At 44.4% G+C, this 16613-nt stretch overlaps 1 protein-coding gene across 1 annotated transcript in view; it reads right to left on the reverse strand.

The window, feature by feature from the left end:
- ELP3 (elongator acetyltransferase complex subunit 3) overlaps positions 1-16613 on the reverse strand; it is a 124639-nt gene that overhangs the window by 101655 nt on the left and 6371 nt on the right. Inside the window, exons 2-5 of the mRNA XM_052644852.1 lie at positions 15292-15391; positions 12146-12284; positions 1708-1778; positions 402-465 (exon numbers count right to left, since the gene is read on the reverse strand). Coding sequence (XP_052500812.1) covers positions 402-465; positions 1708-1778; positions 12146-12284; positions 15292-15391 — 374 coding nt within the window. The remainder of the gene's footprint in view (positions 1-401; positions 466-1707; positions 1779-12145; positions 12285-15291; positions 15392-16613) is intronic.

The raw sequence follows: 16613 nt of genomic DNA on the forward strand, positions 1-16613 counted from the left end.
GGCAGGAAAACATCCTGGTGAGGTGCACAGAATTCAAGGCCTGGCCCTGTTACGTTCGGGATGTGTCTTCCAGGTCAGTGGTGAAAGCCTTCTAGGCTCCAGTTTCCTTATCCATAAAACTATGATAATAATAGTGTCTACCTTCAAAATGTTGCCAGATTTAAAGTTGTAAAGCGTTTAGAACAGTGTTGACATATGTTACTAATAAGCGCTTAGGTAAGTATTTCTGCAGTGACTGGAACAATATATAGAGGCACTTGGCAAATGTTTCATGAATGAGTAACTTGTGCAATCAAGAAAAAAATAAGAAAGAAAAATTTTAAGAAAGCCAGTACTTGTAAAAGCATATGCTAAGTAAAGTATGACATAACATTCCTCCGGTCAGCCTCACATTACTTTACCTCATATCCAGTGTAAGACTGGGTGGAATATTCAAAATCTGAATCAGGTCCGCCAGGGCAGTACCTGCCAATACAACAAAAGGGTGAGGGTGTCAGATTCAGAACTCAGCTCCACCGTCCAGTTCAGGTTCCTGCAGTCTCCATAAAATCCTGCTTGAACCAGCTTCATTTTCAAATCCTAACAGAAGATTGTACCTTCGTTCTATCTGCAAGTATTTACATTTCCTACTAACAAGTAAAAAGGTAAACATATAAAGGAACAATACTGCAGCAGTTTTCAGAGTACTGCAGCCGCTATCATTTTATTTTTTTATTGGAGTGTAATCGCTGTACGAGGCTGTGCTCGTTTCTGCTGTTTGATGAAGTGAATCGGCTGTATGCATACACACAGCTCCTCCTCCTGGAGCCTCCCTCCCCACGCCACCCCTCCAGGTCCCCACCGAGCACCGAGCTGAGCCCCCCGTGCTACAGCTAGCGAGCTATTTTACACACGGCAGTGTACGTGTGTCAGCGCCCCTCTCTCAACCCGGCCCCCCTCCTTCCTGCTGTGTCCACAGGTCCACGCTCTAATCTGCACCCCTAGTCCTGCCCTGGAAATGGGCTCATCTGTATCGTTTTTCTAGATTCCATATGACAGATGAATGGATAAGGATGGTGTGGTGCATCCATATACTAGAACATTACTCTGCCATAAAGAGGAGCAGAATTGGGTCATTTGTAGAGATGTGGATGGACCGAGAATCTCTCATACAGAGTGAAGCGAGTCAGAAAGAGAAAAACACATATTGTGTATCAACACACCATCATTTTAGAAGTTTAAGCTTTTAGGGGCAAATAACAGCACCTAAATCTTCCTAGTTTGGATTGATACTCACAGTGCTCTCTTGGTAACTACACTTAAGAAAATTTTTCTCCCGATTGATCTTACTATCTAATCATGCATATTCTTCTAATTTTTCTAATTAAGCTTAAGAAGTTTAAAGATTACTTATAAGGGTAGCTTTGGGGGGATACTTTGCTGATCCAAATTCATTTTAAATTTCTGACATTTGGAATTCAGGCTTCTCATACTTCCAAGTTTCATTTATCAAGTTAACAGACTACTGTTTTGAGTTCTATAACCTATGTGTTGTATACTGAAACAAATTAAAATCTTTATATGTTTCATTTTTAAAGCACTGAACTAACTTATGAATCTTTAATAAAGTTTTAAATATTACCAGCACACACTGATCAAGGCTCTAGGACTTGCTATATCAATTAAAATGCAAACACATACATGACTTATTAAAATCATCATACTCACACACATATATTTCCTGTAAAATTGATGTGTGGACATCTGTGGGGTTTGCACATGACAGCCACAACAGCAATCTATAAAAGAAAGATTAATAAAAAAGCAATTGTGAAATAATTCATAGGAAATTCTGGAGAGTGGTTATCTCAGAAAATGGGAGAGGACCGCAACACAAGGGCCTTCAAAAGTGCTTGTAATGTTGTGTTTCTTAAACAAAGCCGTATGTACCAGGGTGATCTCTTTTCAATGTTATTAATCTTCAGATCAGATAGTACAGAATGAATCTTGGAGGAAGGGTCCCTGCTGGGGCTCCAAGGGAACCACGTGTAGACATGCACAACCTTCAGTTTCCTGACCTTGGAGCTCACCGTCGGCAGCAAACAGACGTTGAATGGACCATGATGGATCCAGGAATGGGAGAGAAGTGGACCAGAGCCCCATGCCCATCAGGGCCTACGCAGGTTGACTGCAGCCTGATTTCAGTTTGGTTCAGTCGTGTAACAGGAATTTCAGCTGTGGAGTTAGCATGCAAGGCCTCTTGAGAAAGATGTACATTTACTGAGAAAGCATGAAGGTTTGGGTTTTTGTTTAACTTGGGTGTCCAGAGCTCAAAAGTCTGTGGCAGTTTTGAAGAATGAAGTATTATATAAAATTTTGGTTATTAAGGATTTAACTTTGTAGCCTTCCTATCTGGAGAAATAAAATCCTTTAAATGAAAAAAAAAAAAAAGTTGCTGCACTTAATATCTCAGCAAATTGGAAAACTCAGCAGTGGCCACAGGACTGGAAAAGGTCAGTTTTCATTCCAATCCCAAAGAAGGGCAATGCCAAAGAATGCTCACACTACCACACAGTTGGGCTCCTTTCACATGCTAGCATGGTGATGCTCAAAATCCTTCAAGTCAGGCTTCAACACTACATGAACCAAGAACTTCCAGACGTACGAGCAGGATTTAGAAAAGGCAGAGGACCCAGAGATCAAATTGCCAACATCCATCAGATCATAGAAAAAGCAAAGGAATTCCAGAAAAACTTCTGCTTTATTGACTACGCCAAAGCCTTTGACTGTGTAGATCAAAACAAACTGTGGAAAATTCTTCAAGAGATGGGAATATCAGACCACGTTAGCTGTCTCCTGAGAAATCTGTATGCAGGTCAAGAAGCTACAGTTAGAACCGGACATGGAACAACAGACTGATTCAAAACTGGAAAAGGAGTACGTCAAGGCTGTATATTGTCACCCTGCTTATTTATCTTATATGCAGAGTACATCATGCAAAATGCCAGGCTGGATGAAGCTCAAGCTGGAATCAAGATTGCTGGGAGAAATATCAATAATCTCAGATACGCAGCTGACACCACCCTAACGGCAGAAGGCGAAGAGGAAGTAAAGAACCTCTTGATGAGGGTGAAAGAGGAGAGTTAAAAAGCTGTCTTAAAACTCAACCTTCAAAAAACTAAGATCATGGAATCCGGTCCCATCACTTCATGGCAAACAGATGGGTAAACAATGGAAACAGTGACAGACTTTATTTTCTTGGACTCCCAAATCACTGCAAACAGTGACTGTAACCATGAAACTAAAAGAAGCTTGCTCCTTGGAAAAAATGTTATGAGAAATCTAGACAGTGTATTAAAAAGTAGAGATATCACTTTGCCAATAAAGGTCCATATAGTCGAAGCTATGGTTTTTCCAGTAGTTGTGTATGGATGTGAGAGCTGGACCTTAAGGAAGGCTGAGTGCTGAAGAACTGATGCTTTCCAACTGCGGGGCTGGAGAAGACTCTTAAGAATCCCTTGGACAGCAAGGAGATCAAACCAGTCTATCCTTAAGGAAATCAACCCTGAATGTTCATTGGAAGGACTGATGCTGAAGCTGAAGCACCAATACTTTGGGCCACTTGATACAAAGAGCTGACGACTGGAAAAGACCCTGATGCTGGGAAAGATCAAAGGCAGGAGGAGAAGGGGTCGACTAAGGATGAGATGGTTGGATAGCATCACTGGCTCAATGGACGTGAGTTTGAGCAAACTCCGGGAGATGGTGCAGGACAGGGAAGCCTGGTGTCCTGCAGTCCATGGGGTCGAGAAGAGTTGGATACAACCGAGTGACTGAACAGCAGATATACACACATATGTACATGCATGTCGGAGAAGGCGATGGCGCCCCACTCCAGCGCTCTTGCCTGGAAAATCCCATGGATGGAGGAGCATGGTGGGCTGCCGTTCATGGGGTCGCTATAAGTCGGACATGACTGAGCGACTTCACTTTCACGCGCTGGAGAAGGAAATGGCAACCCACTCCAGTGTTCTTGCCTGGAGAATCCCAGGGACAGGGGAGCCTGGTGGGCTGCCGTCTATGGGGTCGCACAGAGTTGGACACGACTGAAGCGACTTAGCATTAGCAGCAGTACATATATATACACACACAATAAATACAGACACAAATGTGTTATGTGTATGTATGTGCACATACATACATACACCTACATGTTTATTTCCTCTGTTCACTGAGAGCATCTGGCAGCAGCAACACTCTAACAGCACTGAGCACAGCTAGCATTCAGATCTTTGTTTCTAAATGCCCTTCTCTATAGCCAACAGGGACCTCTTGTATAGACAGGGTATTCCGCTCAATGTCATGTGGCAGCCTGGATGGGAGGGGAGTATATGGATGCTGGGTCACTTTGCTGTCCATCTGAAACGATCACAATATTGCTAATCGGTTATACTCCAGTACAAAATTTAAAAATTTAAAAAATAATAAGAAATGAAAATTCTTCTCTAGTCAAAGAAACAGGGCTCCTTGGAGACAAGGCCGATTCCACGGCTGGGGTGAACAAAGTACAAGATGAGCCTGGAACATTTTATTATGACAGAAAGCTAGAAACGGCTCAAAGAATGAGGAGGACATTTGAAAAGGAGACAGAAACCATCTTGAAAGGGCTCCTACTGGACAAAATTGGGAAAATTTGTACATGAAAATAACGAACGAGGAAACAGGAAGTCTGCGGAGGAACCAGACATTTACACAGTTTCCAAGTACTTCACCACACAAGACTTGTTAATTTCAAAGTGGAAAAGAGTAACTTCACAAAGGGGATGCCTGGCAGACACCCGCTTCAACATGAGCGACAGGACAGCAAGCTACGCACCACCCGACAGGCTGTAAGAACACGGTGTCACGTCCGTGACATTCCTGCCAGAGACGCCAACCCGAGCCTAATCGTGAGGACACATCTGATTAAACCACACTGAGGGAGACCCGATGCAACAACTTGCCTGATATCCTCAAAAGCGTTAAGTCAATGAAGTCCAGGAAAGACGGGGGAAGTGTCTAGCCTGAAGACCCATGACAACCGAACACAGCACGTGATTCTGAACCGGGTCCTGCAGCTTACTGTTGAGACAGCTGTTGAAACTTGAATGAGACGTGAGGACTAGAGACTGATAATGTATCCATGTTAAATTCCTGATTTTGATGCCTTTATTGTGGTGATGTAAGAAAGTGTCCTTGTCTGCAGGAAGCACACGTTGAAACATTCAAAGGCGTTGGTTTTGCAACTTACTCTCAAATGGCTCAGGGAGAAAGTGTTCTTCCCAGCGGCTTTTCAACTTTTCTGTCAGCCTGTGATTATGTTTTAATAGTAAAAATGATTACAATTTAACTTCAATCATTAAACAGTGAGCGAGAGAAACTCCAAAAAAACCAAAATTTGCAAATCTGAATTAAAACCTTAGATTTTCACACAAATGTTTTTATTTATAAGGAGATACAAGTGGTATATGTATACCACTGATGAAGACGATCTAATTTCTCAATCTTTTATTGAGGACCTTCGATACAGGCCAGGTTCTGAGCCACACAGAGCAGGTGGGCCCTAAGACTACAGAAATACTAATGCAGGCCTCTGTCCTCTGAAATCACACAACTGAGAAGGGGAGGAGGGTTTAGAGAAATAAGCTATTTCCAAAAAACACAGTAAAAAGCACATCGAAAATACTACTACTACTACTACTACTAAGTCTTAGCATATAATCCAGTCATCATGCTCCTAGGTATTTAGGTACTCAAATGAGTTGGAAACTTTTGTATACACAAAAACCTTCACGCAAATGTTTATCACAGCTTTGGTCATCACAACTGCCAAAATTTGGAAACAGTTGGGGTGGCCTTCAATAGGTGCATGGACAGACAAACTGCAGTACATTCAGACAATGGAGTGTTATTCAGTGCTAAAAAGAATGAGCCAGCAAGCCACTAAAAAGACATAGCATAAAAGCTTAATGTGCACTGCTAAGTAACAGAAGCTAATATGAAACAACTACAAAACACACTGCTTCCCACCACATGGCATTCTGGAAAGGCAAAACTAGAGAGACAGTAAACAGATCAGTGGTGGGCAGGGGAATGAGGCAGAGGAAAGCATCATTAGGGGAGTTTTAGGGCAGTGAAACTATTCCATACGATACGATTTGGTGGATACAAGACATTGTGCATTTGGTAAAACCCACAGAATGTACAACTGTGAGAGACCCTAATGGGAACTATAGGCTTCAGTTAATAGTGATGTAGCAAGACTGGTACAGTATTGGGTGCAATCTCAAAAATGACAGAATGATTTCTGTTCATTTCCAAGGCAAACCATTCAATATAACAGTAACTGAAGTCTATGCCCCAACCACTAACACCAAAGAAGCCGAATAGAACGGTTCTATGAAGACCTACAAGACTTTCTAGAATGAACACACCAAAAAAAGATGTCCTTTTCATCATAGGGGACTGGAATGCAAAAGTAGGAAGTCAAGAGATACTTGGAGTAACAGCCAAGATTGGCCTTGGAGTGAAAAATGAAGCAGGGCAAAGGCTAACAGAGTTTTGCCAAGAGAACACACACTGGTCAGAGCAAACACCCTCTTCCAACAACACAAGAGATGACCCTACACAAGGACATCACCAGATGGTCAATACCGAAATCAGATTGACTATATTCTTTGCAGCTGAAGATAGAGAAGCTCTATAGTCAGTAAAAACAAGACTGGGAGCTGACTGTGGCTCAGATCATGAACTCCTTATTGCAAAATTCAGACTTAAAGAAAGTAGGGAAAACCACCAGGCCATTCAGGTATGACCTAAATCAAATCCCTTACGATTATACAGTGGAAGTGACAAATAGAGTCAAGAGCTTAGATCTTATAGAGTGCCTGAAGAACTAGGGACAGAGGTTCATAAAACTGTACAGGAGTCAGTGACCAAAACCATCCTCAAGAAAAAACAAATGCAAAAAGGCAAAATGGTTGTCTGAGAAGCAAAAGGCAAAGGAGAAAAGGAAAGATATACACATCTGAGTGCAGAGTTCCAAAGAATAGCAAGGAGAGATAAGAAAGCATTCTTAAGTGAACAATGCAAATAGAGGAAAACAACAGATGGGGAGCACTAGAGATCTCCCCCCAAAAATCAGAGACACCAAGGGAACATCTCATGCCAAGATGGGCTCGATAAAGGACAGAAATGGTATGGACCTGTCAGAAGCAGAAGATATTAAGAAGAAGTGGCAAGAATACACAGGAGAACTATACAAAAAAAGTCTTAATGACCCAGATAACCACGGTGTGATCACTCACCTAGAGCCAGACATCCTGGAGTGTGAAGTCAAGTCGGCCTTAGGAAGCTCTACGAACAAAGCTAGTGGAGGTGATGGAATTCCAGCTGAGCTATTCCAAATCCTAAAAGATGATGCTGTGAAAGTGCTGTTCAATATGCCAGCAAATTTGGAAAACTCAGCAGTGGCCACAGGACTGGAAAAGGTCAGTTTTCATGACAATCCCAAAGAATGTTCAAACTACTGCACTGCTGCTGCTGCTAAGTCGCCTCAGTCGTATCCGACTCTGTGCAACCCCATAGGCGGCAGCCCACCAGGCTCCCCCGTCCCTGGGATTCTCCAGGCAAGAACACTGGAGTGGGTTGCCATTTCCTTCTCCAGTGAGTGAAGGTGAAAAGTGAAAGTGAAATCGCTCAATCGTGTCCGACTCTTCGAGACCCCATGGACCACAGCCCACCAGGCTCCTCCATCCATTGGATTTTCCAGGCAAGAGTACTGGAGTGGGTTCCCATTGCCTTCTCCAAAACTATTGCACAACTGCACTTATTTCACAGGCTAGCAAGGTAGTGCTCAAAATCCTTCAAGCTAGGCTTTAACAGTACATGAACCGAGACTTTTCAGATGTAGGAAAGGCTGGATTTAGATAAGGCAGAAGAACCAGAGATCAAATCGCAACATCCATTGGATCACAGAAAGAACAAAGGAACTCGAGAAAATCATCTGTTTCACTGACTACACTAAAGCCTTCGACTGTGTGGGTCACAAGAAACTTGGAAAATTCTTAAAGTGATGGGAAGACCAGACAACCTTACTTGCCTCCTGAGAAACATGTATGCAGGTCAAGAACTGACAGTTAGAACTGGACACAGAACAATGGACTGGTTCCAAACTGGGAAAGGGAGTACATCAAGGCTGTATATTGTCGCCCTGCTTATTTAACTTCTATGTAGAGTACATCATGCGAAATGCCAGGCTGGATGAAGCTCAAGCTGGAATCAAGATTGCTGGAAAAAATATCAATAACCTCAGATATGCAGATGACTCCACCCTTATGGCAGAAGGCGAAGAGGAACTAACGAGCCTCTTGCTGAGGGTGAAAGAGGAGAGTGAAAAAACTGTCTTAAAACTCAACCTTTAAAAAACAAAGATTATGGCATCTGGTCCCATCACTTCATGGCAAATAGATGGGAAACGGAACAGTGACAGACTTTATTTTCTTGGGCTCCATCATCACCGTGAATGGTGACTGCAGCCCTGATACTAAAAGATGCTTGCTCCTTGGAAGAAAGCTATGACAAACATAGATAGCATATTAAAAAAAAAAAAATAGCATTACAGTCAAAGCTACAGTTTTTCCAGTGGTCATGTATGGATATGAGAGATGGACCATAAAGACTGAGCGCTGAAGAGTTGATGCTTTTGAACTGTGCTGTTGGAGAAGACTCCTGAGAGTCCCTTAGACTGCAAGGATATCAAACCAATCAGTCCTAAAGGAAATCAATCCTGGGTGTTCTTTGGAAGGACTGATGCTGAAGCTGAAGCTCTAATACTTTGGCCACCTGATGCAAAGAGCTGACTCACTTGAAAACAGCCTGATGCTGGCAAAGATTGAAGGCGGGAGGAGAAGGGGATGACAGAGCATGAGATGGCTGGATGGCGTCACTGACTCCATGGACATGAGTTTGAGAGAACTCCAGGAGATAGTGAAGAACAGTGACGCCTGGCATGCTACAGTACACGGGGTCGCAGAGGTGGATGCGACTGAGCGACGGAACAGCGACAATTGATGCATCAATTATAGGGCAAGCTGGGGGAGGGGGAAGTACAAGCAACTCTGTACTTTCTGCTCAACTGTTCTGTAAGCCTAAAGCTCTATAAAAAAATAAAAACAAAGCACAACAGTAACAGCAGGGATAAAGGCATGGAGTTTAGGATGCATGACAGATAGGGGATGACATTAGCTGTGTGCTCTTGACATTTTTAGTAGGTTACTCTGGTGGATTTGCTGCAGCTAAGACAAAGCAGGCCTGTTAGGAAATGACTCCAATAACCTCCAAAATAAGAAATGATAAAGGTCAGAACATTCCTACCCATGGTGGAAGGAACGGACAATGCATTTCACATCATTTGGAAACCAAATCGATGTGGGCACCATGAACTAAGGTGGTCCAGAAGGATGAAAGAGCAAGTCTGAGCAAGCAAGCAAGTCTGGTTTCGCCACACTGGAGGGTCTACAGGCAGTCAAAGGAGAGACGTCTAACAGGCAATTTGACGTGGACATGAAGTTTGCAGAAAGGCTGGAGCTGGGCGTCAGCGTACGGCGGTATTGAAAAACATCAGTGGGGGCCTCCCTGGCAGTCCAGTGGCTAAGACCCTGCCTTCCAATGCAGGGGGTGCGGGTTCAGTCCCTGGTGGGGCAGCTAAGATCCCACATGCCTCGAGGCTAAAAAACCAAAACATAAAATGGAAGCGATGTTGTAACAAATTCAATAAAGACTTTAACAATGATCCATATTAAAAAAAAAAAAAAGACGTCAGTGGATGAGATCACCAAAGAAAGTGTGTGCGGCACTAAACACTGGGCCTGGGACCGCAGAAGATACCCATTTCTAAAGGCAAGCAGAGCGAGAGTAGCTCTCAGAGAAGAAAAGAAGTGACTCGAGCCAGGAGGAGGACAGAGGATGGAATCGTGGAGACCAGGTGCCTCTGTCAGGTCCAGGGGTTGACAAACCTTTGCCTGCACAATGGCAAGCCCGGACATAATGCCTAAAACTGACAATACAAGATTTATCCTGAAAGCACATTATTTAGGGATATGGACGTAAATGCCAAGAAATCAGCTAAGACTTAAAAGCCATTGCCCTGGGTAGGGGAGGAGGCAGGGGGGCTGTAAAGTGGAGGTTTGGAACTATTCGTTTTTCTGAAAGCCTTCTGTACTTTGGTATAAACCAACCAATGAACCGCAAACACTTAAGTATAGAGAAGAGGCTGGGATGGATGGTACCCTCTGTGCAAAGGTTCTGGGGATTAATTAGTCACAAGTGTGATGTGGTCCAGGAAGAGGCAGGTACCTGGCAGGTCATGTAAGCTGTGAGAAGTACAATTGCCCCACCCAAGGAACAGACTGAACTTAGTTCACACTGGGAATAAAGGATTCCACTCTGGGCACCAAGTTTGAGGAGGGCCCAAATCCCACCCTGTGTCTTTCACACTCATCCTTGTTATCCTGGGGGCCTGGCCTCAACTGAGGCTCTTCATGCCTAGCTCAAACTGAGAGCATTCCAATTGGTCTTTCTGTCTCCAAGCGACTGACCCTCCATCTTGATACCACATTTTCTTTCTTTCTAATTTTGGCCGCACTGGGTCTTCGCTGCTGCACGCAGGCCTTCTCTAGCTGCAGTGACTGCGGGCTTCTCTTTGCGGTGGCTCCTCTCGTGGAGCACAGGCTCCAGGCACACGGCGTCAGCAGTTGCGGCTCCCAGGCTCTAGGGCCCTGCCGTGGTGGCACCTGGGGTTAGCTGCCCTGCGGTATATGGGATCTTCCCCGACCAGGGACTGAACTCGTGTCCCCTGTACCGGCAGGCGGATTCCTAACCATTGGGCTACCAGGGAAGACCTCCCTACATCTTGTATCCAAATTAATTTTCTGAAAAAATCTATCTGGTTCCCATCACTCCCCTTCTCAAATATCTTTTGCAGTTTCTTTGTATCTGGCTTCTTTGTTGGGGTATCTGGGCTTCCCTGGTGGCTCAGCTGGTACAAAATCCGCCTGCAATGCGGGAGACCTGGGTTCAATCCCTGGGTTGGGAACATCTCCTGGAGAAAGGAACAGCTACCCACTCCGGTATTCTGACCTGGAGAATTCCATGGACTGTATAGCCCAGGGGGTCGCAAAGAGTCAGACACGACTGAGCGACTTTCACTTCACTTAAGATCTTTGACAAGCACATGCCACACTAACACTTCACCCCGAAGTCCTGCTGCTTTCCAAAGTGAAGCGCAGCCCTGGTGAGCCTGGCACACTTGTGGTTTCCCCCCACACACCTCTTACACCGTCTGTGCCCTAATTCCTGCCCCTTGCTCCCACGACTCTGTGCTTGCTCTTCTCCACTGACATGGGCACCACTTCTGGGTCGGTCAGGCGCCACACTTTCCCCCTCTTGGGTCCTTCCTAGTCCCTTGTACTGTAGGGACATCTGGCTTCTGGACACCCTCCTGAATGGTGTCAACTGGTTCACAGCTACCACACGTATTAACATAATGACTTTGCACTATCAGTTAACTTTTCAAAATACCCTTTATAAGTATGTTATAAGCCACAAGCTTAAGGTGGCCAACAATATTTATCATCTTCTGGTAGTTACCAACTTTCAGTCTATACTTTTAAAGACCTCCTCCCCCTCACCACCCTATGCCCCATGAGTGTGTGCTCAATCGCGTCCAACTCTTTGTGACCCCATGGACTGCAGCCCGCCAAGCTCCTCTGTCCATGGGATTCTCCAGGCGAGAATACTGGAGTGGGCTGCATGTCCTTCTCCAGGGGATCTTCCCGACCCAGGGGTCGAACCCACGTCTCCTGCACTGGCAGGCGGATTCTTTACCACTGAGCCACCTGGGAAGCCCCACTTTTAAAGACACCAAAAATCAAATCACCATCTTTTCCTCTGAGTGACTCTCTTCCCTGGCGTTCTCCGAGCAATCCTGCACACGTCTCCACTCCAGTACACACCACAACAGGTGAATTTTATGAATTCAAATCGCCCACCTCCACCTCACTACGTGGAGGCAGGGATCTGTGGCCCAACAGATACACAATCAATACGTGATGACTCGATCACTCACCCCACTGGCAGTTCTGATGGGTTTCGCCTTGAGCTTGGGGACCAAGACCTTCCGATGCTGAGGCGGGACCGCAGCGATGATGTCCACCAGGCGGGGCTGTGCCGAGAGCCCATATTTGGCAGCTGTCCTGGTCTTCACCCTGAAAGTAGAGCATCCAGCGTGATCAAGGTCACAAGATTCCAAGGACAAGCTACCAGAAGAATAACCTATAAACCATGCCACCAACTCCCACGATCCTGTATCCCCTCACCAGATGACAACAGTGGCTCTAACTGTCAGGGAAACAGGAGAACAAAATTCAGGACTTCTTGTTCTCTGGAGTACCACAGAGAAAGCCAGATGACCAGGGGACAGGACCCAGGACAGTGACATGGTTGAGGCCCCGTTCAAGGTAGTGCTCCAGCCTCAAAGGACTCGACCCTCCCTCAGCTTCCGCACCACGCATCTGGGATGAGGTTAATCTCACACAGGGGCCTGCTCAGCACACTATGGAATGATCAGACACGCACTTGGCCTCGACTGGCACCTCTCCCTGTTGTAACGACCAAAACTTTCCAGACGTTGCAAATGTCTTGGGGGTGGGTGGAGGGGTGGGAGTAGTCATGACTGGTTGCAAACCATGGTCTCAGGCCAAAAAGCAAAATAACCGAAAGCAAAGCTATGTAGACCCGAAAAGGAAATAAAGTATTGGGTTGGCCAAAAAGCTCATTTGGGTTTTTCTGTAGGATGTTATGGAAAAACCCAAACAAACTTATTGGCCACTCCAACATATATTTTTTAAAGCATTTAAAATATTTTTCTAATATAAAATATTACCTAAAGAACAGAACAATGAACCATGTAATATACTTTAAATATTATAAAATAATCACTCTTGTAACCACATTCCAAGAAAAAGAACATGATCACCATTTCAGAAGACCCTTGTGTGCCTTCCTGACTGTAACCCTATCTGCATCCCCCAAAATAACCCTTATCCCAAGTAGTTTTTTTCTATAATTGTAGAAGAAAAATTGTTCCTCGTTTTTTCCTATAATTGTACCAACTTTTCTTTTCTTTGTGGCTGCTAGCCAAATCCCATAGTCACTTTAATCCATCTAGAAATACTATGAGGTGTTCAAATCATTTAAACAAATGTTTACTGAGTTCCTAAGAGGTACAAGAGACTACCTAAGTGCCTGGGATGTCAGGAAGTGTAAGGCAGAGCTGTTTCGTGCTCTAGGTTTGCAGACAGGCATGCACAAAAATAAGTCTGCAAATAATAAAAACATACGTAATAGAACACACACCCAACCATGAACGCTTACAGCGCTCGAGATGAACTCAGTGTGTTCTGGGGAGATATTCATGGAAAATGGGTACAGAAAAGCGTAGGCTTCACAGATGGGAGGGGAGTTTGGGGGAGAATGGATACATGTATACGAATGGGTGAGTACCTTTGCTGTCCACCTGAAACCATCACAACATTGTTAACTGGCTTTACTCCATCACAAAATAATAAGTTTAAAAGTATATACATTACAACAAAAAGAAAGGCGTTAAGAGACCCGGGAGTTCTCATCACAAGGGAAGAAGAATTTTTTTTTCTATTTCTTTAATTCTGTTTCACTATGAGAGGATGGATGTTCACTAAACTTACTGGAATCATCTCATAATGTATAGGCTGAATCACTATACTGTGTATCTTCAACTTAAAACAGTGCTACATGCCAACTGTATCAATAAAACTGGAAGAAGTAAAAAATAAAAAAGGGAAGAGGAAGTTGGTAGTGAACATGGAAGAGGGTTATAATGAAGACGGAGTAGGCAAAATTGTGACCCGAACTGGACCCAAGGAAAAGGATTCAGAGGTGACACTAGCGTTTCAAGCCTGGGTGAAGGTGAAAACAATTTGGCCAAGAGGCCATCTGAGTACCGGCTGGTTTTAAGGAAGATGCTAACTTTTGCTTTAGATGTGCTAAATTAAAGATGAAGGACAAAAATATATAAGACACAGAAATGTTCATGAGAAACAAAAGATTTGTATAATTATGGGTACAGCCAACAAAAAAATGGGGGGGGAATCAGTTAAACACATGGTAGAAAAATCAATAAAATATAATGTCTCCATAGTAAAACAGTGACTCCATAGTAAAAAAGAGTATCGGTTTCTTCAGCTAATGTTTATTAAGCACAATGTTCCAAAGAAAGGGTAGAGCATATTTTCTCTAGACAGGCTCTAGAGAAACGTCATGCGAACAGTGGCTAGACCACCGACGGCCTGGGGGTGGGGAAGCAGGTCTATATAACGAGTGCACAGTGGATAAACAGATGCAGAGGAGAGACCACTCTTATTTGACCAAGCTGAACCTGCCTCTGGAGAGGAAGTGGGTGGGCGTGTCCAGGAGGCTCTGAAGCGGGGAAGGGCTGGATGACACCGAAAGGCCCAAACAGAGGGTCTTCCTGGGAGCCAGCCGCCACCTGCTGTGTCTCAGAGGAGGGACCGCAACGAGAGGAAGGATGTGAAGCGAGACGGACAGCAGGACAGACCACGGGCTCGGGAGGCAGATGGTCTGATTTCAAACCTCAGCTCTGCCAATGACCAGTTATTCACTCTGGGAAAAATTACGTAACCTTCTCCGTCTCGGGGGACCCATGTCCAGCGAGGTGAGCACTGACCTCAGACAGTGTCTGAGAGTGTCAGCCGGGCTAATACGTCCAGTGTGCTGCTGACGGTGACCCGACTACAGCAAGTGCCCAAGAGACGTTAGACGCTACTAGGAATAGTAGGCTCTGAGGCAGCTCTGCCATGCATAATCAACAGGTCAGGGCAGGAAACTGAGTTCTCAGTTCAAACATGAAACCCGAGATAGAACCAGTAGCGTCTGAAATTGCATGCATGAGAGAGATCTATTAATACTTCCCAAGAACAAGATTACCTTCTTTTTTTAATAGATCCACTTACTTATTTTTTAGATTTTTGAGGGGATGCGGACAATTTTTAAAGTCTTTATTGAATTTGTTACAACATTGCTTTTATGTTTTTGGTTTTTTTGGCCCTGAGGCATGTGAGATTCCAGCTCCTTGACCAGGGATCAAACCCACACCCTCTGCCTTGGAAGGCCACGTCTTAGCCACTGGATCACCAGGGAAGACCCTCCACTTACTTATTTAGATCGATGTCTTTCCCCTGTTCGTGAGCTTCAATTAGTTGTTTAATAACATCTCCTATGGTCAGCATCATTAGCTGAGCAGGGCTGAGATCTCCTGGAAAGATAATATTTGACAATGTAAAATTATTCAGTAAACATTTTTGTATTTGCTAGCAGTTTTCCTTTCAAAATCATTCCAATCATGCTGAAGTAATAGCTCAAGTTTACCAGTGAACTTCTATTGTTTACAATTTGGCCATATATCTTATACCTTTAATATAAAAACAAACCTGAGTTCACCTACATACGGGAAGAGTTCACTCTAGAAGCATATACACGACAGGCACGATAGACACGGGAGAGCAGAGACAAACAGGAAGGAAAAGGACCGAATTACACAAGAGCGAGCCAAAGGAGTTAAAACAGCTTCCCTTCATCTCCAGATTTTTGATTACGTTTAGTTGCTTTACTTCATCTGATTCTCAGAAGAAAGTGAGGTGGATGGAACAAGAATATTTGCCTATCCCATAAACATGTTACCAAGGGGTGAAGCTGAAACTCAAACCCAGGTGTCCCCAGAAGCAGAATTACACAGCAGTGTAATACTATTTTGAAATACAAAGGCAGGGGTCTATCCTCGCCTAGGGACTTTAATGCATCCCTAAGATTCAGTCTAAACAGCACTGCAACCTTCTCCTGGCAAATGAGGCCCTCCTTCTCACGGAAGAGGCAATAGCAGAAGCTGACACGGCATGACCCACCCCTTGCCTGCAAATACACTTGCCTGGTTCAAGGATGGGCAACTATTCAGGTGGGGGCCAATCTGAGCTCTTTTACTCAAGGCAAAAAAAAACACACCAGTCCCTTTCCAGTGGTAAGAGCTGTGAGATTTCAGCTCGGGAGCTGCTAGCAAGCACGCTTCCTGCCTGCAGAGAAAGCTGGTGTCTAAAGATAACGACGTCATCAGAGAAGAGTAAGAGGAGAAAGCTCTGGCCCTCTCATTTACTTGATCTCATTTGAGACCTCACAACAACACTGGAAGGTGGGCACTGTTTTCCCATTTCACAGATGTCAATAATTAAGGCAAGTTAAGACATCCTTGTAAATGGCATGGTTAAGACTCAAATTCAAGCCTTTCTCTCACAACTTACATGCTTTTTCCCACTCTGCCAAAGCACCTCTAATTTCCTGAGACACAGCTACCATGAACAATTTGAGAGAAGTCCATTTATAATCGGAGGCTAATGCTTTCTAAACCGTGTAACTCAACCCTTCAGTATTCTACAGAGGTGCCCAAGGGGCCAGGTAACAGACAGGGCTGGTGGTGAGGAAGGTAA

The sequence above is a fragment of the Budorcas taxicolor genome, chromosome 8 (assembly GCF_023091745.1).
Source record: "Budorcas taxicolor isolate Tak-1 chromosome 8, Takin1.1, whole genome shotgun sequence".
In the NCBI taxonomy this organism is placed as follows: domain Eukaryota; kingdom Metazoa; phylum Chordata; class Mammalia; order Artiodactyla; family Bovidae; genus Budorcas; species Budorcas taxicolor.